At 41.8% G+C, this 25,877-nt stretch overlaps 1 protein-coding gene across 15 annotated transcripts in view; it reads left to right on the plus strand.

Annotated features, from left to right (window-relative positions):
* CACNA1C (calcium voltage-gated channel subunit alpha1 C) overlaps nucleotides 1–25,877 on the plus strand; it is a 474,784-nt gene that overhangs the window by 399,578 nt on the left and 49,329 nt on the right. For 14 of the 15 annotated variants that reach the window (XM_042837682.1, XM_042837670.1, XM_042837684.1 and 11 more), the window contains 2 exons: nucleotides 1,616–1,726; nucleotides 19,717–19,800. In XM_042837682.1, the coding sequence (XP_042693616.1) occupies nucleotides 1,616–1,726; nucleotides 19,717–19,800 (195 nt within the window). The remainder of the gene's footprint in view (nucleotides 1–1,615; nucleotides 1,727–19,716; nucleotides 19,801–25,877) is intronic. The other variant, XM_042837681.1, reaches the window with a different exon arrangement.

Here is a 25,877-nt window from a genome sequence, read left to right on the forward strand (position 1 = left end):
ATAGAATCATAGAATCATAGAATCATAGAATCATAGAATCATAGAATGGCCTAGGTTGAAAAGGACCAGAATGATCATCTAGTTTCAACCCCCTGCTATGTGCAGAGTTGCCAACTACTAGACCAGGTTGCCCATCCTCCAAAGAGATATCCAAAGCTAGATCTCCAAGAAGGGCAAATAAAAGTAATAGTGAAATATGTGTAGGTGTAAGAACAAGGAAGAGGAAGAAGACATAACAAAGTGGTCAGTTAACAAAAAAATTTCCATATTAATTTTAGTCAGAGAATGAGGCTTAAGAGAGACACTGTCTGTTCTGTACATTTCCTGAAGTCTGCCCTTTTCTGGCTCATTCCTTCAACTCTTTGCTTAAGATCTCTCTTGCTTCCCTTTTCATTTTGAGTTAGTTCCTCTCTGCTCTCATCTGTAGGATCTACTGCTTTGCTGTGTCATGAAGCAACAGAGGGCTATTATGTTCATTCTCAAGTTCTGGAGCATGCTCAGTTGCTGAAACATTGGTGGACAGAAAGGGTAGATGGAGCTAGAAACTGTGAGATGTTTGTGAGCCTGCAGACAGGACAGCATCTCTGGAGATTCTAGGAAGCCTGTACTCATCCTAATGAAAATGTAGTTTTTCAAAAGCTTATGGTCATATTTTGTCAAACTTCGTAAGGAGCAGCTGACACAAAAGCCACATTCCAGTAAAATTCCAAGTTTTTAAGTCCTAAAGATACTAGAATCTCACAAGGGAAATGTCACAATAAATTCTGAAAATGCCTCAACAATGTACTTTTTCCCTGGCCTGTCCTTCATCGGCAGCTGAATTATTTTAACAGAAATTCCTTTCAAAAAAAGTCACCCCCAGCTATTGCAGAATATGAGAATTCAGCCCAAGTTGTTAAAATTATCAAAATTAAGCAACAACAGAGGGACATGCACTGAAAGACAACCTTTGTGCAAGGCAATCAGTCCCAAGAGTAAAGATCTGGAAATAGGGATATGGAAAGTGAGGTGGCAAAATCTGCAGGAGACAGTATATGAATTAATCAATAGATGACAGAGAGTAACTTCATAAGGTCTTAATAAAGTTAAGTGAATAGCCAGCATGATTGCAAATTTAATTCAAAATTGACAAATGCAAGATAATGTATTTTGGAAAGATATGATTTGAGCTGCTCATGTATTTGTAGAGTCCTGAATTAAGTGCAATTACTTGGGGAATGGCTTGGTATCATTATGAACAGTGCAGTGAAACATCCATTCACAACACAACAGCAATCAAACAAAAAAAGTGACCCAAGTGTTAGAGAAAGGTGAGATAAACACAACTGCAAACTGCTTGCACCATGTGTGCAGATTTATAATGAGCCCTCAATTGGAATGATAAGCGTGACATTTTTAAAAAGAGATGAGATTCGGAGTCAGATGGCAAAAATGGCTAGAGGTATGGAAATGCTTATGTTTGAAGGGAGATGGGAATTATACATCTTTCTTAAATGGAGCATACCGGGATTTCCTTTCAAGAACTCTGATATGGAGGAAGATTAGCAGTAGCCATGCATGTACATGACTAGCTGGTATGTCCATTCCTCACTGCTGCCGGGATGATGTTTTTCAGCACTACGGTCAGAGCTGCATGTTCAAGGAAGCCATGAACATCCTCAACATGCTTTTCACTGGGCTCTTCACTGTCGAGATGGTCCTGAAGTTAATTGCCTTCAAACCCAAGGTAGGTGCTATAGGTGTAGAGTTTCCTGGCCTCTGTGTGTGTGTGCATGTGTGCGGGGCAGCTGTGAGGAGAAGGAGGAGGTGAAACTCTCCGATCTATTACCCCACCAAGAACTGAGCAGGACAGTTGCTCTCTGGATTGGAGTCTCACATGTATTTAATAACTTTTTCACTGGAGAGTAGACATGCCAAATATTAAAACATAATATTAAGACAATAAGAAAAAACAGCAACTTCTGCTAATAGAGAAGGTTCCTAGTTCTGTTTTCATTGTGGTATACTGGTGATACTATGTCAAGGCTATAATATATTCCATGCTGAACATCATTCTGATGCTTGCTGTGACTTTGCTAAAATGGAATAGAAATAGCATCCCATGATTAGTCTCCTGGCCCAAGTAAAGTTAATCAAGTATGACTCATTTTGAGTTATGAACCTTAGGAAAAAAATGTTTCTTCTGGGAAGACTGTGGTTCAGTGCTAGTTCGGCTTAATTTAGTTTGGAATTTAAGACTTCATTGATAGTATTCAGTACCTCAGCAGATGCTGTCTGAAGGGGTTGTCCAATCCATTGCGCCATGACATTCTGCTAGTATAGTTGTATCATAGAGTAAGATACAAACTCTTCCAAGTCAGTTGTCACAGCTCAAAGGACAAAGTTTCTGACCTCACATATGTAGATCGCTCTGAAAGTAATGACTCCTATCTATTTTCATGGAAACTATAACAGATACAAAGAGGACAATAATGCCAGTTAATAGAGAAAATTCTCAGCTACTAAAGACTGTTTTGCAAAAAAAAAGTCGCCATTATTAGCTATGCATTTTCACCAGTAATGGACAAGAGCCTGAATGCCGAACTCATAAAAATCTGCACCAGCAGAGGTGACCTTCTGACACTGTTGCCACTGCTGAAATGCACCACCCACCACCTCACCGTGCCAACATCCACTGTTTGGTCTCCATAAACATTCAGCAAGCGTTGATGAATGTCAATGGTGGGTTTTTTTCTGGATGCAGGCATTTAATTACACAGCTTTTCTTCAAGCACGCTTCCATATCAGGCACCATTTTGTCAGACTGCCCCTCAGCTACCATCTGTCACACAGCAACAAAATGTAATGGAATATTTGTGAGAAGGCCTGACCTCTACTGCCATACCGCCAACATCCACCTCTAAAGTCATGGGCCAACGTAATAAAATAGGAGGCATTCCTTTCAGATCAACCTTCATAATTTAAAATTAGTTGAGTCTTTTTTTAGGGTTTAAATTCAGTGGCACGTCATAAGGAGAGTAATGAAGATACCTAAACACAGACAGGCAACTCATGCCTTTTTTTTTATATTTTCAACAATGCATTAGTACATGGAATTGCATCTTGCAGAATGCTTTAATACACAGGGGTTGGCAAATGCTGTCTGAGGCACCAGTTGTGACTAAGATGTCCATCATGTTAAAGATGCAGGAGTTCACTGAAGTTACACCCTTCTCCCAGGTCTTCACATCTTCATCCTCAGCTCAGGAACATTGTTCTCCCATTCTACTGAATTCAGTATAAATTTCTCTTGTTGTTTCTGTGTTGACATTAAATCCACCTGGCCTCTCTCCTTCTAGGAATGCTTTTTCCAGGATTTTTTTTAGAAGAGTCACAATGTTTGCTTGCTTCCTGAACCCAGTATCATTCTCCTTTCTTAGATGTACTTCTCTTGAAGGTTAGGATCATCTCATGCTGTCTTGGTGAAGGGCTGTTATTTCATGAGATCTCAAACACTGCATTGGGAAATTTAGAAGTGTCATCATCTGTATCAGAAGGGATTTCAATTCTCAGGAGGGATCTACCTTTCACTTTTGAGATTTTGCCACCAAATCTTTCAGCACTTTGTAAAATCTCTATCTGCATGTAATATACCCAGAAGTGTATGTCACAGACTTTGTAACGCTCTTTTGATTTCATGGTTCTACTTTATGGGAGATTCTTCACTTTGAGAAAGTTGAGGTTCTCTGGCAGAATTTGTTTTGAGCATTTGGGGAAGAAGTCCAATCAGTTCAGTTCTTGAGCTCCATATGTATGCAGAAAAGGTTTTATCTGACATGGTTGCCCCTAAGAGTAAGGAGCTGGATTTGTTGATGTTGTCCTTTCTACTTCCTGTGTCTTACTTTCCTGTGTTGTATCTCCTTTTCAAGTTTTGCTGCACAACAAAGAATAAAGCAAAGTCAGCTGAGGGCAAACCCATCCTCCAGACAGAAAAACACTGTAAGAGATTCCCCAAAGAGATTGTGGAATCTCCATCATTTGAAGTTTTAAGATTAAGTAAAATGAACCTTTTCTTAGAAGCAGTTTAGGAATGTACAGTCTACCATGGGACAAGGCAGTAGACTAGTTTTACAGGATTTCTCTCAGCCCAGTTTTCCATGATTCTGTAATTTCCAATCTAAATTCCCAGCTACTACAGTATAGTAGAAGTGAGAATATAAAAGAAGTCTTCCTTGTGACCAGAATAGTAGAATATTAATAAAGACTTCATGACTAAACATCAGGCACCAAGTTCAGACTGGGCCCTGCCCATCCTGAAGGAATAGCCATAGAAAGCAATAAATCTGTTTAAAATCCCAGCTTGGACTGTATGCCAAAAGTAGTTCAAATCTATCTAATTAAACTGTCTTAAACTGACAGTGTAATTAAACACTTTCAGGAAAATAAACAATATTATTTAAAATGGGACCACAGAACTTAGAGGGAATAAGAACAGGAATCAACTCATAAAAACCACTAGCACAGCACAATGACTTGCCTCTAGCATTGTACTCTCACCAGATTATGTTGAGTTCAGTCACTCAAATTTGGAAATATCAAAATGCTCTGTGTAACTTGTCAGTGTTAGTCCAGTACAAAGATTTAACCTTCATTCTGTGCTCCATGTTGACTGAGCCTGCAACTCAAAAAAGGAAACTACCTCTCCTAGAAGACCATTTGGATTGATGTGGACCAGCACTGGGTAGCATAGTCTGTTCATCTTTAGGCTGCACATTTGGAATTGAACTTGAACTTGCCAAGAATACGTTCTCGTGTAGGAATCTTTCATCATTGAGAAAACTGTTAGTTCCAGCCTCTGTTTGGCCCAATCTTGTGTTCTCCTTTAATGAAAAATATAAAAGCAACCAACCTACATTTGCAGGTGGAGGTTATTCCCAGTAAGCAGCTGAAAAAGTCCAAAAGGATTTCACTGTGTCACCTAGGGGAACAGCACAGCCACCATCTCTAACTCACTACCAACAGTTTTACAGGCAAAGACATGAGATGCAAAGTGATATTAGTGTTTCCCAGATAGGAAACAGCAATTTTAGAATGCAGAAATGCAGAATTGAATGCCATTTTCATAGCAATTAAACGCAAAACAACCTTTGTTTAAGATGGTTCGTCTCATTTTGATTTTGTTCTCCAACATCATTCTTTTCTATCTGATATGTTCTCTAAAATAGAGGAACTGTGAGCTTGTCATTAGTAAAGTTGACAGCAAGAAAGCAAGAAACTTAGGCAGCTGAAGGTGTTGTGTCCTCACCTTGGTGGCAACCCCCAGGAGAAAGTGGCAGAACAGAACTGAGCACACAATTGAAGGGGGTGAAATTCACTATTTCACTCTAGTTTTTCCAATTTTGCAGTGCTTAATCTAGCAGCTGATGCTGCAGCTAACCTTCAACTGCAGTAAGCAGTGCAATAGCTGATTTGTAACTTCAAAGCATCTACCACAGGGCTCTCATCTTGGAATGAATGGTCTGCAGCAGCAATACAGCATCACAGCTTTCTCCATCTGTGCAAACTAGAACAAGGTGCTATTTATTTGTAGCTTCTCTGGAGAGAATTGTTAACAGAACTGGGGGGGGTCTCTGGGATGCTCAGAGCTGCTACCACCCAGCTCCTTACAGAAGTCACCATGGGGACATGGCCATGCAGAGCAGCTTTGGAGGGAAGGCTGAAATTCCTAAGATGCAGAATTCCTGCTGCAGACAGTGATGTGGCACAGTATTATTTGAAGTAAAAATTTTTGCCGCTCTAATGCTACCTATATATTACCAGTGCAATAATGGAGGAGTTAGCAGTCTCAGACTGAACAGATTTTTTTTTACCATATCCAGTTTTTAATTCTTCACTCTTATTCTGTGAGGAGATTTGTCCCGCTTATTTTCGCTCTTGGTAATAAAAGTGAAAAAATGCAAATGCTACACTAAGTAGGATCACAGATCTGCCTGACTGCAAAGAATCAATTGGGATAATCCATCCCTACAACTAGTACTTGTGTTAGATCAGAGATTTACCCCAGCTAAACATACTGTTACTTTTGAGATTGGTTGATCTGGTCAGTAAGCTCCCTGGTATGATTCTTTTTTGTTGATCATCTCAAGGGATCAGTGTTTTGGTCATAGTCTCTGGGGAGGCTGTAGAGAAGAGGACTGTGTTAGCTGTCCATCTATGTACCATCTGTGTACCATTTATGGGTACAGGTAGTGTCTCCTGGGCAGGGACAAGACCTCTGAGAGCCCATGTGTTTCTGTATGGTGCACTGTCTGGAGGAGAGGTTCCATTCTCTCAGGGTTTATTTTTCCTGCAGGATAAATATAAGCACTGTATAAGACAGCTCATCTGTGCTTGATGCAGTCTTGGCAGGAGGGTATGCTAACAGTGAGCAAGAAAGATTTGGGATTATTAGGACTGCTGATAATGAAAACATCCACTACATGCCCTGCATCTCTTTAAGGAGCATTAATGTGCTACTCCAAAGCAAAATTCCCAAATGGGCCTGACTGTTTGTCTTGGCTGAAGCTCATAAACTGCTTCAAGACTAGCTGCGTCAAAGAGAGACAGTCTAGAAGTAGTGCTGTTGAGCCAATGCCTTTTGCTGCTTTGTTTTTCTAATTTTATAACTTCTCCAGACCATCTGTTGAGTTGTTTTCCAGTTCCTGCACAGAAAAAGCTGCTGCTATGTCGTGCATTTTCCAGAGAAAGCTATTAAAGGGAATGAGAGGAGCCGTGATCTCTTGTGTGCCCACAGTTACCACTGTTCTCACATCATAGAGAAGTCCCCACAAGGAGCAGTCCACGAAGATCAACTGCTCTGCAAAACCTGCTAATGTGGGGATGGATTCTCCTCCAGGAATTTAAGATCTTTCCAGCCCCCTGGAATAAGTTATTTTACTGATGAACAACATCTAGTATTCATTTCAGGAAACATTTTACATGTCTTCTTATTAGCTAGATCAGGATTTGTAATTGGAGAGTTGTGAATTGAGATGTGCCATCTCAAAGTATGGCAGATAGGTCAACAGAACTACTCCCATGCATAAAGTAAAGCACGTGATCATATATTTTGTCAGATCCAGGTCTGTGTTTGTGGAAAGGGATTTCCTCTGAGGAATTATGACTATCAGAGAGACTACAGATCACAAGCCTATTCCCTTTGCCAAACACTGACAGCACCTTTCTCCTCTGAGTGTTTATGGATGTTGTTTGTAGAGCAGCAAGTCACAACGCCATCTGCCTCAGAGAGTTGGTTCGGTCCTTCATTTATCACTGCTACTTTGCTCTGAATTCTTGCAGTTCTTTAATGGCTTCTGTGCACCATTTCAAACAAGTTCCACAGTACCAGTTCCTACAGGATCCCAGGAAGGGCTATGACCCTCTGGGTAGCGGATGTCACCAGTATCACCCATAGTTATTTCTTAGGCTGCATTTACTGATGGATCTACCCGTCCTTAGTGTTTCTTTCTCCCCTGAATTATTTACCCTCTTTATTCCTCTTTAAGCACTATCACTCAGCATTTATCCTGCATTTAATGCAGTGATATCTCTTCTCAAACCTGCAAAATGACTCATCTGATTTTGTTCCCTTTTTACTACTCCATTTCTGGTATATTTATGCCTATAAACAGATCTCTGGGCAGTCTCTATTGAAGTCAGACTGCCTGCTTCATTCTACTTGCATTCTTCTTTCTCACCATGATAATGATCAGTCATTTCTTGGTCAGGAAAGAGGCTTCAGCATTTTCACAAACAACTGAAATTTATATCCAATCTGTCGCCTGCACCATTGAGACAAGATCAGTTAGCTTTGGAAATCTAGTGCTTTTTGTAGTTCTTCATTCTAGTACCTTCAGAAATACCTCTGTAGCTTAGAATGCTACCCTGGCATCATTCATCACAGTATTTTATTTCTCCCAGCTTATACAGAGAAGACAAAGATGTTCTGCATCAATACAGAAAAGTCAGGAAACCTGATTACAGTAGAGTGGTCTTTTGCCCACAGCTGAAAACACTGCAGGTCCCCCCAACAGACAGAGGAATCATATTTGGCTAAAAATCCCATGGTCTAGGATGAAGAATAGTGATATAAATTTGTAGTGTAGGTTGTGTAAATGTGTAGGAAGAATAAAGCCCTGATTTCTGTCAGGCTGTCCACAGCCTCAGAGTCAGTGCCCTGCAGAGCCCATGGTGCAGGCAGCTGCCTCCTTTGCAAGGACCTGGGCTACACAATCAAAAGACTATTTGTAGATTTTCTCTGCTGCCTTTGGCAGCTTCTTAGCCTAAATAATTGGTTTCTAATAGTTTCAAATCCTCAGCTGCAGTGCCATCCTTTCTATTTTGGGTGGGGGCAGCATCTGGACATGGAGTGTTTGCTGACTGATGCATCTACCAGATGCAATAGGAAGTGCAATCTCCAACCACCACTTTGCATTTGATGAGAACAAGTGTATAAAAAGGCAAAAGAAGGGAAGAGAAAGTGGATATGTTTCTGGATCTGTGGCTGGGAAAAAAAATGTACTTGATTCAACAGAACAAGTGATCTCAGATGATTACGCTGGGTAAGAAGTAGCATGGGGAGAACTAGAAATAGTCAGGTAAGAGCCTATGAATTGAAGAATGTGAGAGAACAATATAAATAGGAAGAATTATGTTTGGGAAGAAAACAAGAGGGAAACCAAACCTTGATGTGAAAAAACACAAACCCAAGATCCAGAGAAAGGAAAGTATTAAATGATTGGAAAAATGGATGCAAGGAAAAGAACAGAAAGAGGACTGAAAGGAAAAACGAGCACAAGAAGTTGTTTCTAAAAAATGAAGAAGGGAATTAAAATGCATGGCTTTTAAGCTAATGAACAACTTTTTGTGCTTCAACATTTTATTGAAGTTCCCTGGCAGACATCCCAGGCCTCCATGTTCAAACACATCAGTATCTCAGCCACAAGAGCCCTCCTGTGCACTGTTTTATCAAAACAGCTTGCTGTAAAATTTGGGTGCGATGCATTCCCCCACTTCTCTGGAATAATCTCAGCTCTGTTGCAAAAGGTTAACATCAGCACATTTCCGTAGAAATACTTTCGTTTTTCACCCCATCTCCTATCTGAGTGAAGACTGAAGAAACTGAATATTATACTGCATCTTTTATATCACCAGTAGCTAGCTGAAATTACTGTCAGCTGCTTCAACAAGCCCTGCAGCCATATGAGTAGAAATCCCTCACATTTCTCAAGAGCATGGCCAGACACTGCACTGAGTGTATGCCTTCAGTCTGAGGCTCTCCTAAAACTGCTGATTCAGGCCCAAGGGTTTTGGAAATACAATAGAAAAGGGAAAAATCTCAATCCCTCGTTACTCCTCTGCTTTCTCTACACTCTGATTACTTGTCTGCCTGGACTTTCATGCATTTTGCATAGCATATGTGTCATGTGAAGCCTTTCATGTCTGCAGGTCTGGAAGGAAGATAATCTTTTCTAAGTCCTTTCTGCAAAAGCAAATACTGAAAGTATTCTATGTTAAAACAGCATGTTTAGATGACCTTGATGTAAAGTCAAGAAATATTTGTAGTAATAATTTTATAATATGAAATAGAATATAAAATAGAATATAAAAATAAATAATAAAAATGTAATAAAGTAAAATACAATAATTTTAGACAGAATATTTTATTAGGAAGAAATTCTTTACCGTGAGGGTAGTGAGACACTGGCACAGGTTGCTCAGTGATGCTGCGGATGCCCCCTCCCTGGAAGCATTCAAGGCCAGGCTGGATGGGGCTTTGAACAACCTGGTCTAGAGGGAGGTGTCTCTGCCTATAGCAGGGGGGTTGGAACTAGGTGATCTTAAAGGTCCCTTCCAACCCAAACCATTCTATGATGCCATGATTCTATAATTAATATGTACTTAGAAGGTAAGGTCATCCCTACCCTATATTCATATAGAGGGTAAGAACAGAGGGTCATCAGGTAGACCTGCTTCTCAATTCTGCTTGCTTGAATTGAGAGAAATTCCATTTATCTAAGAGAAAGAAGGGAAAAGAGAGGCTAACCAAGTCTTTTGCAGCTGTCCGTGCCACTCTCACATAAGGCTGGCTTTCAGACTTAGCTGCAGAATTTGGAAGGGCATCCCACTAGTCCAGGGCCAAAACATGGCTGTTGTTATTCCAGGCCTTAGAGTGAAGATATTCAGGAGTCTGCTGCAGACGTATGACATAGAAGTGACATTAAAAAGAAAGAGGAACTGCATCCTGTTTACTGTACTGACCTAGTAAGCTGAACAGTACACCTGATGTAACTGTAGAGCTTTAAAAAGCAAATTTTCCAGTTTAGTATGGAAAACAAAGACCTATAGGAGAACACTTGAGGTTTAGGTCATTTTAGTAAAAATTTCCACAAGTGTCAACAAGAAAAAAAACTACCTTCTCCATCATGTGAACGTACAGCGAATCCTCTTTGATACTTGTACATTTCACTGACTTCCTCTCCGCTTCCTGAGTTTGTGTGAGAGAGGAAGTCTGGTCATTTCCAGCACTTTGAAGTAAAGCAAAGTAGTGCCAGAATAAGGTTTTCCTATTGTGAATACACTTATGGTTGCCCAGAGAGGTTGTGGATGCCCCATTCTTGAAGCATTCAAGGCCAGGCTGGATGTGGCTCTGGGCAGCCAGGTCTGGTGGTTGGCGACCCTGCACACAGCAGGGGGGTTGGAACTGGATGATCATTTTGGTCCTTTTCAAACCAGGCCATTCTATGATTCTATGATTCTGTGGCATAGGCGTAGCTCCACCCGAACAAGTCTTACAGCGTGAAAGCATTTGGTAGGTGAATGTAACAGAAGGAACCATGCTGGTGGTGGAAGTTGCAGTAAAGCCTAGCCCATACCTTTTGTTCAGGTCTTCCACACTTCTGGGTCAGAAGGCATCAAAGTCTTCCTTCTGAACACTGGTTGACATCCAGCATGAAGTATAGTAGTCTCTTTCCAATTTCTTCCTGGAAGATCTGTCATACAAGGGCACTAGCAGTATCGATCCCAGCCAGCTTGTTTGTTGCTGTCCCCACAGAAGAGACCAAGAATGGAATACGTGAACAGAACAAACTTTATGGAAAAGTCTGGTGTCATGATAGAAGCAATCAGTGAGGGATAAAAATGCAATTTGGTCTGTGCTTTCCACATTACACTCATTGTTTAACTGCAGGATGTTCTTCTTGAAGGAAGAAGCCACCACTTCCTTGCACACCAATAGCTCCTCTAAATATTACTGCATAGAATGCATGACATTTCTAACACACATCAGCCAAAGTGACATGAATCCTGCAGCCTTCTGAAGGATCAATGGAGAATCCAGAAAAAAAAGGTCAAAGAAACTGCATAAGATGTTCAATGAGAAAGGACCGTTTCCTTCACAGCAAACCTACCCAGAGAATTTGCCTATTACTGCAACATTGTGACAGATTTATTTTCAGTCTGGCACTTGAGGGTTTTAATGCCATTATGAATGATCAAAAATAATGATATGACTGCACAGAGCAACAGTGTGGGAAGTACTGAATTAGCTATTATGCTTAATTATTTAATGCAGAAAATTATTCACACAGTGTTAAAAGCCCAGTGGGATGGTGCTCTTGGGGTCTCATTCACAACAGCAGAGACAACGTCAGCAGCAGCACGTGAAGGGAACAACTCAAGGGAAAAGTGACTTGTTCTCACTCTTCCAAGAAAAATCCTAACTCCCTGTCACTTTATGTGAGGATATTTTAAAGGGTCAGAAGTTCTCACAGATGTGAATCTTCTTTCTGTGCAAGAATGATGCCAACTAACAGGCTGTGATACGGCCTCTGGTAAGAACTGTTTGTTGCGTTATGAAATGACACCTCCACTGCCAGATGGTCACTGCAATTAAAGCCAGGAGCTGATTTCTCTATTCTGTCCACCCGGCTTTTCTAGGATTTAGAGACTTTAGTTCTCTGTACTCCTTCTTCCCCAAGAAAGTAAATTAGAGTAAACATCCACTTTTGAGATCCACTTTTGAGAAGTTGTGTTTGACGGACTGACAACATGAAAGAAAATGTTATCTTACTAAATGCTCTAATACATATAAAATCAAGCTTTTTCCAAAAATTAGGAAGGCAACTTAAACAAAATAGACTATTAAAAAACCTACCAGCCATACCTAATAGCCTGTTTCTAGAAGACTGTGTCTTTCTTCCAGTGAGTATCCAACTCACCATGCAGCAACCGTGTCAGAGCTTTTTCCCATAGTGCATACAGAAACAAGAGAAATTCTTCCAAATCCAGCCCTGTATTCAGAATTCCCTCATTACCTGCCACTATCTCCTCACAGAAAGTGTTTCTTCACTCTGGACGACATCGATCATGTTCTTTTGAATCATTCTCCCCCAAGCTGGAATGTCAGTCTTACTTTAGAAGACAGACTTAGATAGCAAGGCCCATCCTTTTGTTCTTTTCTAAACACTGTTTCATGCTGATGATCCGGTTTACTGCCTTCACAAGCTGTTTGTTCATTCTTGCTAAGACCTACTTTTTCCAGACCTTGCAAAGTCTTTGAGTATTTACAGCTTTCTCCTAATGGGATTTGGCAGCAAAATTCTCACAGAATCCGTTTTGTGATAAATGATCTATTCAGATATAGCTAGCCATCACATTCACTTTCCAGTCTTTCCAGTAAGATCAGTGTTGAGCTTATTTCTCTTTGCTGTGAACAAGTCTGATTTCTGACTGCAGGGCAATGATTGTTGAATGACTGCAGTGAAAAAAAGTGAGTGCTCCTGAAAGAAATGGCCCAACTCCTCAGAAGGTATTACTGTGCCACAACATACTTGTAGGAAAGTCAAGTGTGGTTTTGTTGGGTTTGGTTGTTTGGGTTTTTCTATGGCCAACAGCATTGATAAGAGAGCTTTATCTGCCTCCATTTTCATGCATTTATACCATGGAGACTTTTGGCATTATTGTTCTCAGGCATTTCTCACCCTCCTTCAAAGGCAGCTAAGAGCAATCCAGACCAAGAATGACATCAGGGTCAGCTACTTGAATCATCCAGTTTCAGCAAGTTTTGCTGTTAGCATTTCCTTAGACCTTCCCAGCCTGTAGTCTTGAAATACAATTTTTCTCAACAATAAGAGATGCCTCCCTAATAAATGCTTCCACATTGTGATGATTCCATCCCAGACATTGGAGGGCTTGTGACCACAACATTGCACTTCAAACCTCCCATGTTGTTGAGAGCTTACATACTACTGGTTAATTTAGAGGAAAAGAAATATATAAAGGTGTGAGATAACTGTGCCTCCACATTGATGGGTATGGAGAGACTCATGGGACCATACTGAAAATGTAATTCTGGTGGAATCATCTGAGTTGTAATATTTAGAAATGGGAATTCCCAGTTCATAGAACAAATATGATGCAGACTGCTCCAGGTCTGTCTTCACAATATGTTGATTATCTGTAGGTGTGGAGAGAACAAAAAAAAGGTCTTTAGGACCCTCAGACCCCAAGGGTCTGTCTGTTTTCACTGACATCTTCATGCAGGAATTTTGAGAGAAAGAATGAAACAGTGAGAGAGGATAAAGGAAAATATCAACATCATTCAGCATCTGTCTTCTTTTATAAATTGGTCTGATTTTCTTATGGAATGAGTAGAAAGAGGTAGGAGACCTCTTCAGATCCGAACACACCTTTGGAACAGACTGATGGCTGAAAAGCTCCTCTCCTTGCTTCCTACCTGCAAGAAGATTTGGTGGAGTACATGGGGGACTTGTGCAACTCCCTGCAGCAATGACTCATTACAGTGACTGGTAGGTGAACTGCAGGGAGCCTGTGTCTCAGAATTAATCCATCAGTGGATGAGAGCTGATAGATAGTATGTAAACATACACTGTTATCCCACAGCCTGTCAGGAGCTTCAAGCAGCTGCATCATTTCCTTTATTCCTTCTCTGTTAGGATCTCCTAGGTTCTCTGATTGCTTTTTTGGCTAAACTGTATCTCAGCATAACAGAATCTTCATTATTGCCATTTGGCACCATCAACTATTGTAGCTTTGTAAGATTTCCCAGGATGCCTCTGAATCCCCCCAGTGTGCTGTGAGAAGGTATGCCAAGAGTCATAGTGCTGTGTAAATGTCATTTGACTTGATTCTGTTTTCCAATGAAACTGTCCCTCATGAAAGTTCTGCTCAGGAAATCCTCTTTTAATGGAGTCTGATAACTGATTCTCAGAATTCCAAACAGCCTGCTGCGTTTTTGGGAAAGAATTCACGTACTAAGCAAGCATCAACCAGACCGTGTGTTCATCTCATTTTGCAAGTTACCAGCAAAGTCTGCTTTGGTGCTCTTTACAACCAGCAGAATATTTCTGAGTATCAGGAAATAATCCCCTTTCTCTCTTTCCTACATATTCTTTCCAGTTGATTAAGATTATTGTTTCCTTTTGTCATTTAAGTATGTTGGTTCATTTCAGATCAACGGTGGCAAGGTTTTCAGTTTGCTTTCCTTTTAGGCCCTGTAGTTATCCATTTTCTCTCTGTCGATACTTCATTTCTGTATTCATATATGCATGTATGCACACACGTACACATATCTCTCCTTGTTTTTCTGTGACATTGTAGGAGCTTCTGCTGGAGAGCACTTGACCTACATCAGCTCCCACTCAGTGGACACCTTTGGCCCTTGCTTTGGCCCTTCATCCTTTTTTTTCATAATTTTGCCAACCACCTCATAAGAGATGGAAGTGAAAACCTGGGACTAAGCAGATAGATAAAAAACTACGTGTCAGTAAATACAGAAGTGGGGACCAGATGCTCATAACCCAGCTGATACTACAACTCAAGCAGTGCCCTTCCACTGAGGATCTCTGTGTTTCAGAACAGATGTATAGCTCCCCAGCCTGCCTTATGTTCTTACCTGGGGCCATGGGTGACTCTGAGCTCAGACCTTCAGAAAAGGCTCCAATGGGCAATGTTCCCTGCTGTTGGCAAGACATCTTAAATGCTGCATTTAGGATCTCATATTCAGAAAAAGTCAAAGAAATGGTCTCCAGAGATTTCAGTGCCTCCATTAGTACCAAAACAAACTCCAGCTTCGTTCATAGCTAATCTTGGTGACTAGGAAACCTAAAAATGATTGACATATTCATTCCGAAATGCTACAATGTCTGCTCCCCTCGCACAAATGAGATTCCATTCCAGTCAGCTACTGCATATTTATGCTCAGCCTTTCATTAACATAATGATCATGTGATGATTCACTATTCTTCACTATTTTGGGGGAAATAAAAAATGGGGAAAAAAATGTGCTGTAATGGTGGGGTTATTTCATGCTTCCTGAATATTCACTCCAATCCTCCTGGTCTCTTTCTGTCCTCCTTTCTCCCCAAAAGCTTTACAGATCTTCAGAGAACTCCCACAGGAGAGGGTGACTACCCTTCCCCTGCGTGCCCCTTGGCCTGCCATAGCATGACATGTATATACAGCTAAATCAGGGTGAAACATCTCCCTTTAAGGGTAAAATGTGGTATTGCACTCTAAATTCCCGTCCTGCAAAAACAAACAATACCATCAATTTGTTTCCAGTCAGACCTCCACCCCCTTGGGAAAAGCATACAGAACTTTCTGGTGGGAAAAACAGCTTGGAAATACAGCCTCTTTACTAGAGTGAAAGTTGTCCCTTCATTCAGCTTGTCCTTCATTATCCACCCTGGTACACTCCAGCAAGGACTGTGGCTCCAAGAGGTCCTTTAAGGTCACAAGAGGCAAGTCCCTGGGGATGATGTTATTCACTCTCAGTGTGCACTCCGACAAGATTAGGAGGTCTGACCTAGGGCTGAGCAACCACATGGCCATTCATAGGTGAATGTCTCTAAGGAGGCAAGGCTTTCTGAGGAAGGATCCCACTATCCTGCACACAAATTAAGCACCTATGTTCTCTGTTTTCTTTGAGGTCTCTCTCTGTGAATAATATCTTTCTCTTTTTCACCTTTCTGTTTGAAACAGAGGGAGCAGGTGAGGAGGAAAAAAAGGTTTCAAAGTTCACATGTTTCTTTAATTTAACTCTGGCATATTGGATGTGGGGTTGAGTAAAACCACATTCCTACCCATAGGTCCTCTTTCTAACAGACTAAGAGGAAGAGAAATGCTCTCTGAGCCCACCTGACAGCTGCACAGCGACATGCTGGTTCTGTGACCCCAGCTTTCAGGCAAGGAGCTGGCTGGTGGGACTCAGCAGATCATCCCAGTGGAAGAGCTCACAGTGTAAATCTGGAGCAACTCCACAGAATTAGCTGAGTCACTCCAGTTATACGCTGTGGTCACACAAGTGTCCAAAGCAGCTATTTGTGACAGCAATGAAAAAGGCACCTTTTCTTTCCAGGCCTGAATTTCTCCTGAGATGTACCAGCGATAGCAATACAATGTCATTGATTCCAGTGAAGTTGCACTCCTGCAACTGGGAGTGATGCTGAATTCACTGGCTTCAGTGGTCATCTGAGGACAGGATTCTCTGCTGCTTGTCCCCTGGGTTTTGAACCATCAGCAAATGCTGTTCGAACAGCAGCTGTGTTAAGTTTTGTGTCCAGCTTAGTAAAAAGAAATAATGATTTGGTTACCCCCAAAATACTCTTTACAGTATGATGGCAGTTATGGTAAAAATAGTAAAAATAACCACAACGAATTCAAAAATAGGGGGCCATCATTTCCATGGGTAAGATGTGAACAATGCGTTCTGGATCTTCACCCTTGCAGCTGCCCAGAAACAAACTGTTTTTTGGAGCTGTTCGGGTTCCTGCAAAAGTCCGTAACAGTTCCCAATCTATTCAATTTGTGAAGGAAATGGAAGGGTACCCATGCCATTCAGTGTATTGATTTGGATATAAGTAGCGCCACTGTCATCATCAGGAACGTGCACACAAATGGGGCAGGAGGATTGGGTCTGTTTTCTCCTCCATTCTCTTTGATCTTCCAAGTGTCTTCTCTGCCAAGGTTGCATCAGGCTGCAAAGGCACTTTCTGCAACTCTGTATGATCTGTGTCTGTCCTTTATTTATTCAAAATGCATTTGCCTCTACATTTTAATCTGCTGTTCTCTCCCTCCCCTTTCTCTTGGTGAAGTCTAATTGCAGTTTTATTCCAGGTCCATCTGGTTGCTAACGATGCTGGACATCACTGCTGAATTCATTCTAATATTTGTTGTGTATTTTCTAGGCTGGACGCTGAATAATAATATTCTCTGAATTTGCTTTTGCTCCTGTTTCCTTCTTCCCTGTTGTAGCTTATTTTGTAGCCATGAGCAACCATGGTGCAATTACTCCTCCCAGTGTAGATCCACTGAGAGTTGCCTGCTTCCGATTGCAGAAAGAAGGGTGTTTTTTTCTGGTTCTGAGAAGATTTCAAAGTCTTCTCTTATCAGCTCTCTTCACTGGTGTGAACCAGTTGATAGTGGCTTCTCTGCTGTTTTTAATATATATGTTTTTTTTTTTTCCATTATTCCAGCCCAACACAAAACACAGGTTATAACCGTGAGTCTCAAAGCATCCCGTTAGGCAGCATTTCAGAGTTTACAAAGACACTTTTTGCCAATGACTGATCCTATGGTTGGATCCACAGTAATTTAAGACTTCTAAGCCTGGCTAATGCAGTGCCACTACTGGGATTTTTTTTTTCTTTTCTCCTTTTTGCTCTCTTCAACACTGCCTGGGAACACAGCCTGACACTCTACCCATGACCTGACTCTCTGGCTAAGAATAGCAGTGGCAGAGCAACTTGGGTTCAGTCTCGCTGGAAACATGCTGCAGCTGGGAAACAGGGAGGTCAGACAGCCCACGCTCACAAAACCAAACGCATAAAAGGAGCACAGAGGATTTTGGAGGCTTACCTCCATTTAGGACTCCAGAACAAGGGTGTTTAGGTGCTCAGTGGACCAAGATATGAAGTTTTTGCTTAGGACATTGAACTGGGAGGAAATTGACATATGGAACCTGGGCTGAACAGGATTTTTCCCAAAGGGTCCTGTATCCCTATGACCCAGGCCATGAAAAATCATGCAGGATGGGGGAAGGCAAGCAGTGATGATTAGAATCTCCTGAGCCCTGCTTAAGACAGTGTCAGAGGTGGCTCTCAAAGAAATCCTACACAGCAAAGCAAAGGTATGAGCTTAGCATATGGTACCCAATCTGTCACAGCTCATCCTATATAGCCAGTGTCACAGTGATGCTGCATCTTCAGCATGAGTGAGCAAGAGGTCTGACTCTGAGCACATGCTAGAAATGACTTTGCTCCCATCCTCACCCCTTCCTAGCAGCATGCACAGGCTGCATTCACACTTTCATTTTGTAGGGCAGATGTGCTTTCAGGGTAACATAAATACAGTCCTGCTCTGTAGTTTTAAGACAGGAGCTAAAGCACTAATAACAGCGAGTGTTAGGCTAATGGGTGTCATAATACTTATTGTGGCTGGGTAAAGATAAAGAAAAGGATCTGTTTAAATAACACATCTCCAACTTGACTGGGCCCTCTGCCCTGCCATACCACAGCACATTGCTGCTTTCCACACCAGCACAGAGGCATACGGACAGGTGAATCTACATTCACCCTGGCAGAAGGAGAGCCTTTTTTGAAAGTACAGGACAACATTCCTGTCCTCTTTCCCAGCCTAAACCAGATGGGGAAGTGACATATATGGCTAGGAATCGGAGATGTTTGGAGGACCTGGTGCTCAGCACTTGCTCCCAAGAGCAGCCTTCCCCTTCACTCCCGTCTCAGTCATAGGTGAGGGGTATCTGGCCCGACATCGTGTTTGCTGGAGAAGGGCCATTCACACAGGTGAGGGATGCCAGCAGTATGCTATGGCCTGAGGAGCCTCAGGTAGAGTTAGGAGGAAAACCCCTTGAGGTGTCAGGGCAATAATTCTAATGGTAATTTTGAACTGTTTTTGTCTGTCTAACATTCCTTTTTAATCCCCATCCTGCCTGCCCCTTCCTTATGTAGGGTTACTTTAGTGATCCTTGGAATGTTTTTGACTTCCTCATCGTAATTGGCAGCATTATAGACGTCATTCTCAGTGAAACTAATGTGAGTATTACTCTACCCTCCCCAGGATACCACCACCTCCTCCTCCTCTGCTGTTCCTTCTCTCTTTCTCTCTTTCTCTTTTTTTTTCTGATTTTCTTTTCCCTCTAGTCATGCTTTTATTGAACTTGCCGTCGTCCTTCTCCTTCTCCCAGGGAAAAAAAAAGGAGGGGGGAACACCTCCTTCTTTTTCACTTGTCATAGCTCGCCCCAAGGCTGTGACTGGTGAAAGCGCACAGAGTTTGGGGTGTGTGTGCTTTTTTTTCCCTCCAAAAGGTAGACATGCTTGAGTGTAAGTTTCTGACTGACCAGGCTTTTGTTGATACCCTACAACATGTGAAACGTTACAGAGCTTTGAGCAATCAATACTGTAGAGTGGTAAGAGACTATTTAATATGCCCACGTAACCTCTTTCTTTTCTTATTTTTTTCCTCTTCTCTCCCTCTTTCATGCTTTGTTTTGTTTTGTTTTGTTTTGTTTTTATTTTACCTTTTCCCTTTTTTCCCTCTTTTCTCCCTCTCCCTTTTTCTTTCTCCCTCTCTCTCTCTTTCTCTCTCTCCCTCTCTCTTTCTTTCACTCTTTCTTCCTTTCTCTCTTTCTCTTTCCTTGGCTTCTCTGCCACATGCAGCACTATTTCTGTGATGCATGGAATACATTTGACGCCTTGATTGTTGTGGGTAGCATTGTTGATATAGCAATCACCGAGGTGAACGTAAGTAGCTGGCGTCTGTCCATGATCGTGCCTGCTCTAACATTCATTTGTCTTTCCCGGGTTCTTTATTTTTCCTCCCCCTCCTCTCTTTCTTTTGAGTTTGTTTTCAGAGTTTTTTCTTTATTTTTCGTTTTGTTTTGTTTTTATTGTTTTGTTTTCTGGAACGACTTAAAGGACTGTTGCATCATTTTCTTCCCTTCATAATCCGCCTGGCATGAATTAAACTGTATAGCAGGAAAAGTGACGGGAAATGTGGAGTGTAAGTGAAAAACTATTTGTGCCATGGGAAGCTGCTAGAAAAGTCCCAGGCCAGCTCTTTGGTCTACTCAGTGTTATGCTTCCCTTCCCATGGCGGCTCGGTACCCTCCACCCCACAGAGATCTAAAGGTCTGTTCTTTCGAGGTGGAACTACGGGAACCAAACCAACAATCCTCCTGGTGCCTCCTCACCCAGGCTTCCTCCAAAGGAAATAAAGACCAAACCATCTCCGTTTAGAGGAACGGGCACTTAACACTTAGTCTGTAATTTGAAAGGAAAAATAAATAAAGAAAAGCTAGATAAATTAAAAGCAGAACACAAAGCCCTAAGAAATACAGTGCACCATGTTTCAGCCCAGTTCGGTTTGCTCCGTATCACAAACTCCACCAGAACAACTGATAGTGATTGGCCCCACCAGTGCCCTTCTCAGCAGACAGGTGAAGGATTGAGAAAGCCATGGAGACTGAAATGAACAGCTGGTGTTCAAGGGAATAAATCACATCAGGCAAGCTTTTTCCTCTCTCTCTGTGGAAGTGGATGGACATAGAATTACTGAGTAAATGGACAGAGGACAGTCAGAAAGCACACAGATTCCTGAAATAAAGACTACAAAGGAAACACTGACCACAGGCTAAAATTTTACCATAAAATCCATCTTAGCAAAGCCAGGAATGTAGCAAGAACAAAAGAAAATTGCTGCAAGGATGTTAATGAAGAGCAAACCTATTGTGAATTTGCAGGGTGATGTGGCTGTTGAATAAATATTCCAGCTTGGAATTGTTAAGTACTGTGTAGGCAATCCATTGCAAGCAGAAAAGTGAGAGCAGTGTTCACTCAGTGTTGTCTTTAGGAGAAAATGTAAACAGCAATTTGAGAAAAAATCACAATCCAAACAAATTGTTGTTATATTTTTATTCTACTTTGATTTCTGCTTCTTTTTTTTTTTTTTTAATTCTGAAACAAAGAAATTTATCCAAATTCTGATACTTTGATTCAGACTGGGTGAATGAAATATTTGATTTGACACTAATCTATTTTCCTTGTCTTTTGAGAAGTTGGTTCCTGCATCTTTTATATGTCCTGCTTTCTACTCTAATTTCACCCAGAATTCTGGAAGCAATTTAGAGTACCCTTTTTCTAAAGAGAGATTAGAATTGGATTGAATTTATAGAGGGAAATGATAATGATCAGCAGGTTGGAGTTGATAATTTTAAAGAGTGACGTGAAAGTCTTTCTGCATCACATTTGTCACAAGAAAACTAAACAGGGCACCTGATAGTAGACTTCAGATTGTGAAAATACTCAGTTCTCAACCACAGAGACAGAACTGTACATGGTGAGGAAATAATCACAGAAATTATGAAGAGATTTATTCTGCTAAATATCAGTGAGATTTTCCTGACTGTTATATTTGAGTCTGTAGAAAAGCCTTCCAAGTAGAAGACCGATATATCCTTTTGTTTTGCCAAGTAAATGGCGGCCTATCCTGGTGTATCACACAAACCCCGTGATGGCAGGAAAATCTAATGGATCTTTTTAACAAAATTCACATTTATTTCCTACAAATGAAAGAACTTTTTAGGTCATGATATAAAACATTTCTATATACATTCCATTATCCTTCAGTGATCTGAGAGGAAGACGTAGTCACCCAGGTTTCCTCCTATAGTTAGTGGTCAGAAGAACACCTCTCCCCAGGCCAGCTGTTCCTCCTGTATTTCCGACAGGGGAAATGAATGGCTCTGTGGAGGTGCCCACCCAGTGATGGAGTTGTCTGTGTTTGTCAGGTTTGTCTAGACAGCCAGGTCTCAGACACCAAAGGTAAGCAGGATAAATCACATTCACACTCGGCACACCTTGTTGAGAAGGTCACTCCGCCTGCTAATTGGGCTACATCCAGATCTTCAGTCTCCAGGGCTATCCATACTGATGTGTTTAATTACCACAGACAAGGCTTCCCTGCTCTTCCATTCCTTGTCTAAATGCAAGTTCATACCTTGCTACGGAAGTCTGTGAGGAAGGAGGATATGCCTTTGTTCAAACACCCATTGCCTGTCTTAGTTGAGGAGGCAGCAGGAGAGGCCCTGACGCTTTTAATACGGGCTACAAACAGCATTTCATGATGGTCCCTGTGTTTCCTCTAAAGAATCCTTTCCTTCTATACAGTTTTTACAGATTTCTGCACACGTCTTTTTGTTACCTGGCATGTTTAAATCCTCTCTTTTTATCTAGGCAAATCCTTTGCTACTAGTTTCTGACATTTGTCACTAAAAACTTGCACAATCTTTTGATGCACTGATAAATGAGCAGCAGCTATGGATGGAGTTTGTTCTGAAATGTTTTGAAATCCCTTTGCACTTATAACCCTTATTGAATAAGAGAATGTATTGTATGTTGGTTTGTCCTGTCAGATTCCCTTCCTGCTAGCAGCACTTGATATGTTACACCTGTGGCAGATGGGCTTTGGAAGTAGCAGCCCATCTTGGATGGACAGTTGTCATCTTCCCAAGCAGAGTGAGGCAGTTTATCAGATACACTTCTCCCCTTCTCCTCTGGAGCTTGTTGCTTTCTTGCTGTTTGTGGGTTTGAGCAAACCCTGCCTTGTGTTTCTGTACACTGTCTTGTCTTGTTCCAGCTAGACCTGGAGTCTGAAAAAGAAAAAAAAAAAAAAAAAAAAAAAAATGTCAACAAACTCCACTAATTGGAGAAGTTAGTCTGGCCAGGTGCAGGTAAGATGTTTTTGCCCAAGGCATTAGAAGCTGACAGACAACTATGGTAGAATCTTTGGAGTTGCTGCTCTTGGAGCTGAGGGACAGTTTTCACTGCAATCAGTCAGGGAAGGCAGAGAGACCTGGCACAGGTTGGTCTGACATGAGGCCATAGGCGTGTAAGCCTCAGTCTCTGAGAAGTTTCCCTGAAGTCTGCAGACAGAGAAGGCATGCCTGGCAGAGGCTGAGCTGCGATAGCTGTAGCTGTGGTGAGAGCCCTGTCTAGCAGCACCGCTGTGTGCGTGGAGGTATGTGCTTGCTTAGGCTGAGCAGTTCTTCTTGCTCTGTTTATTCCTTTTGACGATTATTTTTGTTTCTTGAAAAGGAATTCCCCAGACCAAAACCTTCATTAAGATATATGTGAGTGTGCATGTGTTGGTCTCTGTGTACTCCATTGGTTGTAGTGTATGTTCCTGAATGTGTTCAGTTACATGTACTTGGGTTACAAATCCATAGGAGAGTGCACAGACATGAATCCGTGTGTGTGGGAAAGAGAGTGTGTATGAAAGTAATATGTATTTGTGCTGTGAGTGACTGCTGATGGAGAAATGTGAGTTGTTTATACATAACTGAGTATTTGAATTTGTTTTCTTAGCCATTGTGGCTGCCCTAATGTGCAAGTTTAATTTGCTCATGGGTGGGTGTTTCTGGCTGAAAGGCTATAGCTGTATGCAGGCATGTTCATCTGCATGCCTGTGGGTGAGTGTAGACTTGCATGTCAAACTCAGCATATGTTTGTTGGCATGGCTGTGTATTCACACACAGTGAGAAGGCATGTGCTCATCAGGCAGGCCCCCAGTTTGACTTCAGCATTCCCAAGTCCTTCAGGGATGCCCACTCTTAAAACACCTCCATCGTAAGAAAATATGTCAAGTAGTACATCAAATTGCATCACATTAGGCCCCCTTGCTTACTGTAACTTGGGAACACCTTCCGGGTCCCCTCAGCCAGTCCCACACACATACAGGGATGCGTTTCACACCACTGATCATGTGGAAAGCATATCTGGTGGATATCAAAACTCCTTATGTAACTAAAAAATGCTGGGGGAGGTTAAAATCTGAATCATAGAATCATAAAATGGCTTGGCATGAAAGAGACCTCAAGTATCATCAAGTTCCAACCCCACATGCAGGGCCACCAGCCTCCATATCTAATACTAGACCAGGCTGCCCAGGGCCCCATCCAACCTGGCCTTGAACACCTCCGGGGAGGGGGCATCCACAGCCTCTCTGGGCAGCCTGTTCCAGCACCTCACCACTCTCTCTGTAAAGAACTTCCCCTGACATCCAATCTAAATCTTCCACTAAATAAAAATTAAAATTAAAATTAAAAAAAAAAAAAAGGGATTTTCATAGATACATAGCATCATGAAGATTGGAAAGACCAATAATATCATCCAGTCCATCCAGCACATCTGCCATGCTTGAACTCTATCTAAGTGCTAAGACCAAGCATGATCAGGGAGTAAAGTGAAAGATGATGTAGTACATGGGGCAGTAGTACCTAGGAGGTAGGGCCTGCAGGTCATATTACTTGGGCCCTGCCTAGGTCCTTCTACCTCAGCCTCTCTATCAGCAAATTTGAAATTGTCTTTATTCCCTAAGTTACAAAAGCATTATCTCTAGTGTTTTGAAAACACTTTGGAAGAAAACATTATGGTGATAAAAAACAATTACTACCTATTGTAACAACAATAAGAATGAAAATGTTACAGGAGTTGAATAAAAGCTAACAAATTTGGAATGTATCATCCCAGAAGTAGCTCCAGGCAGAGGCTTGCATTTCTTTCCACATCAACAAACACAGCCCAGAGTTCAGTGCTGTGCAGCTGACTGACAGCCTGCTGTCACCTCCTCCAGGCACAGAAGGTTTCTCATTTCAATTTGTTGTGCCATATCGGAGGGGGAAATCAAGTTTGATTTGTGCTCTGTGCTGCAGTGCCCAAAGAGATGGGAGAAAAACAGCCAGGCCCTGAAAAAGGTACTGATGCGATGTCCTTCCTCTCAGCTGTAAAGAGAAGACAATACCTTTCTAGTCCATAGGGCCCTTTCTCCTTCATCCTTTCCCCTACCAGTGTCAGACCAAAGACTGGCTGTGGCTGAGTGCTTGCAACCTAAGTGATGCTGATGGCTGAGCTGAATGGGCACTGGTTGGTCCATCCAGCTGCAGCACATGCTCATGGCTGCAGAGGTGTGAGTTACAGAGGCATGGTCAGGAGAGAGCATGTCTCTAGAGTGCAAGTGTAGCTATCAGTGGCCATGGGGATGTCATGAGTTTGAGTCTGTCTGTCTTGAAAGGATGATGGGGAGGGAAGGACGTGTGGGTACATCTGTGTGTGTCAACCACATCTGGGAGTGCATGAGGATGACTGAGCCAAAGTATCTGGACTGTACAAATCCCACCTACAATGCTCAGTGACGGTGAAAGCACCTTTATCTCTGAGTGTGCATGTGGATTCTGAGCGATATACAGAGAAGGAGGTATGTAAGGGAGGTATACAGTGTGATCCTGCAGATGTGACGAGTCAGGGGTGTGCATGGATACAAGAAGGAATGTACCAGGGATAAGGAATTGCTGACTTGTGGCTTGTGTGACATAATGGAAGCAGTACAAGTTTTCATAAGAGCAAGCATTATGACAGGTCTGAGAGTTGATGGAAACGATTTTGGTTTTGGTTCGATTAGTTGTTGCTTTTTTAAATGGGAGAGATGACAGAAGGAGAAAACAGGAAGGTGCAGTGTGGTGTGTGATCTTATCCATGGTGGCATCTGGGAGACGTAGAACTGTAGAATGTCTTGGGTTGGAAGGGACCTTAAAGGTCATCTAGTTCCAAACCTACTGCTGTAACTATGGGTTTCAGGAAATGACTACCCTATGAAGAAGGTTAGAGAAACCCCAAACCCATCTTGCTGCTTTCCTTCCTCTGGAAAATGCTGGATAGGTCTGTTGTGTCCAGACCTGCTAGGTATGGTTAGCTATTTGTCTACAAGGTTCAGGAGGCCTGAGCGCATTACACGAGGCATTTCTGAAAATACCCAAATACTGATA

This window comes from Centrocercus urophasianus, unplaced genomic scaffold (assembly GCF_019232065.1).
Source record: "Centrocercus urophasianus isolate 14NV4802_14NV808 unplaced genomic scaffold, USGS_Curo_1.0 seq_73, whole genome shotgun sequence".
Lineage (NCBI taxonomy): Eukaryota > Metazoa > Chordata > Aves > Galliformes > Phasianidae > Centrocercus > Centrocercus urophasianus.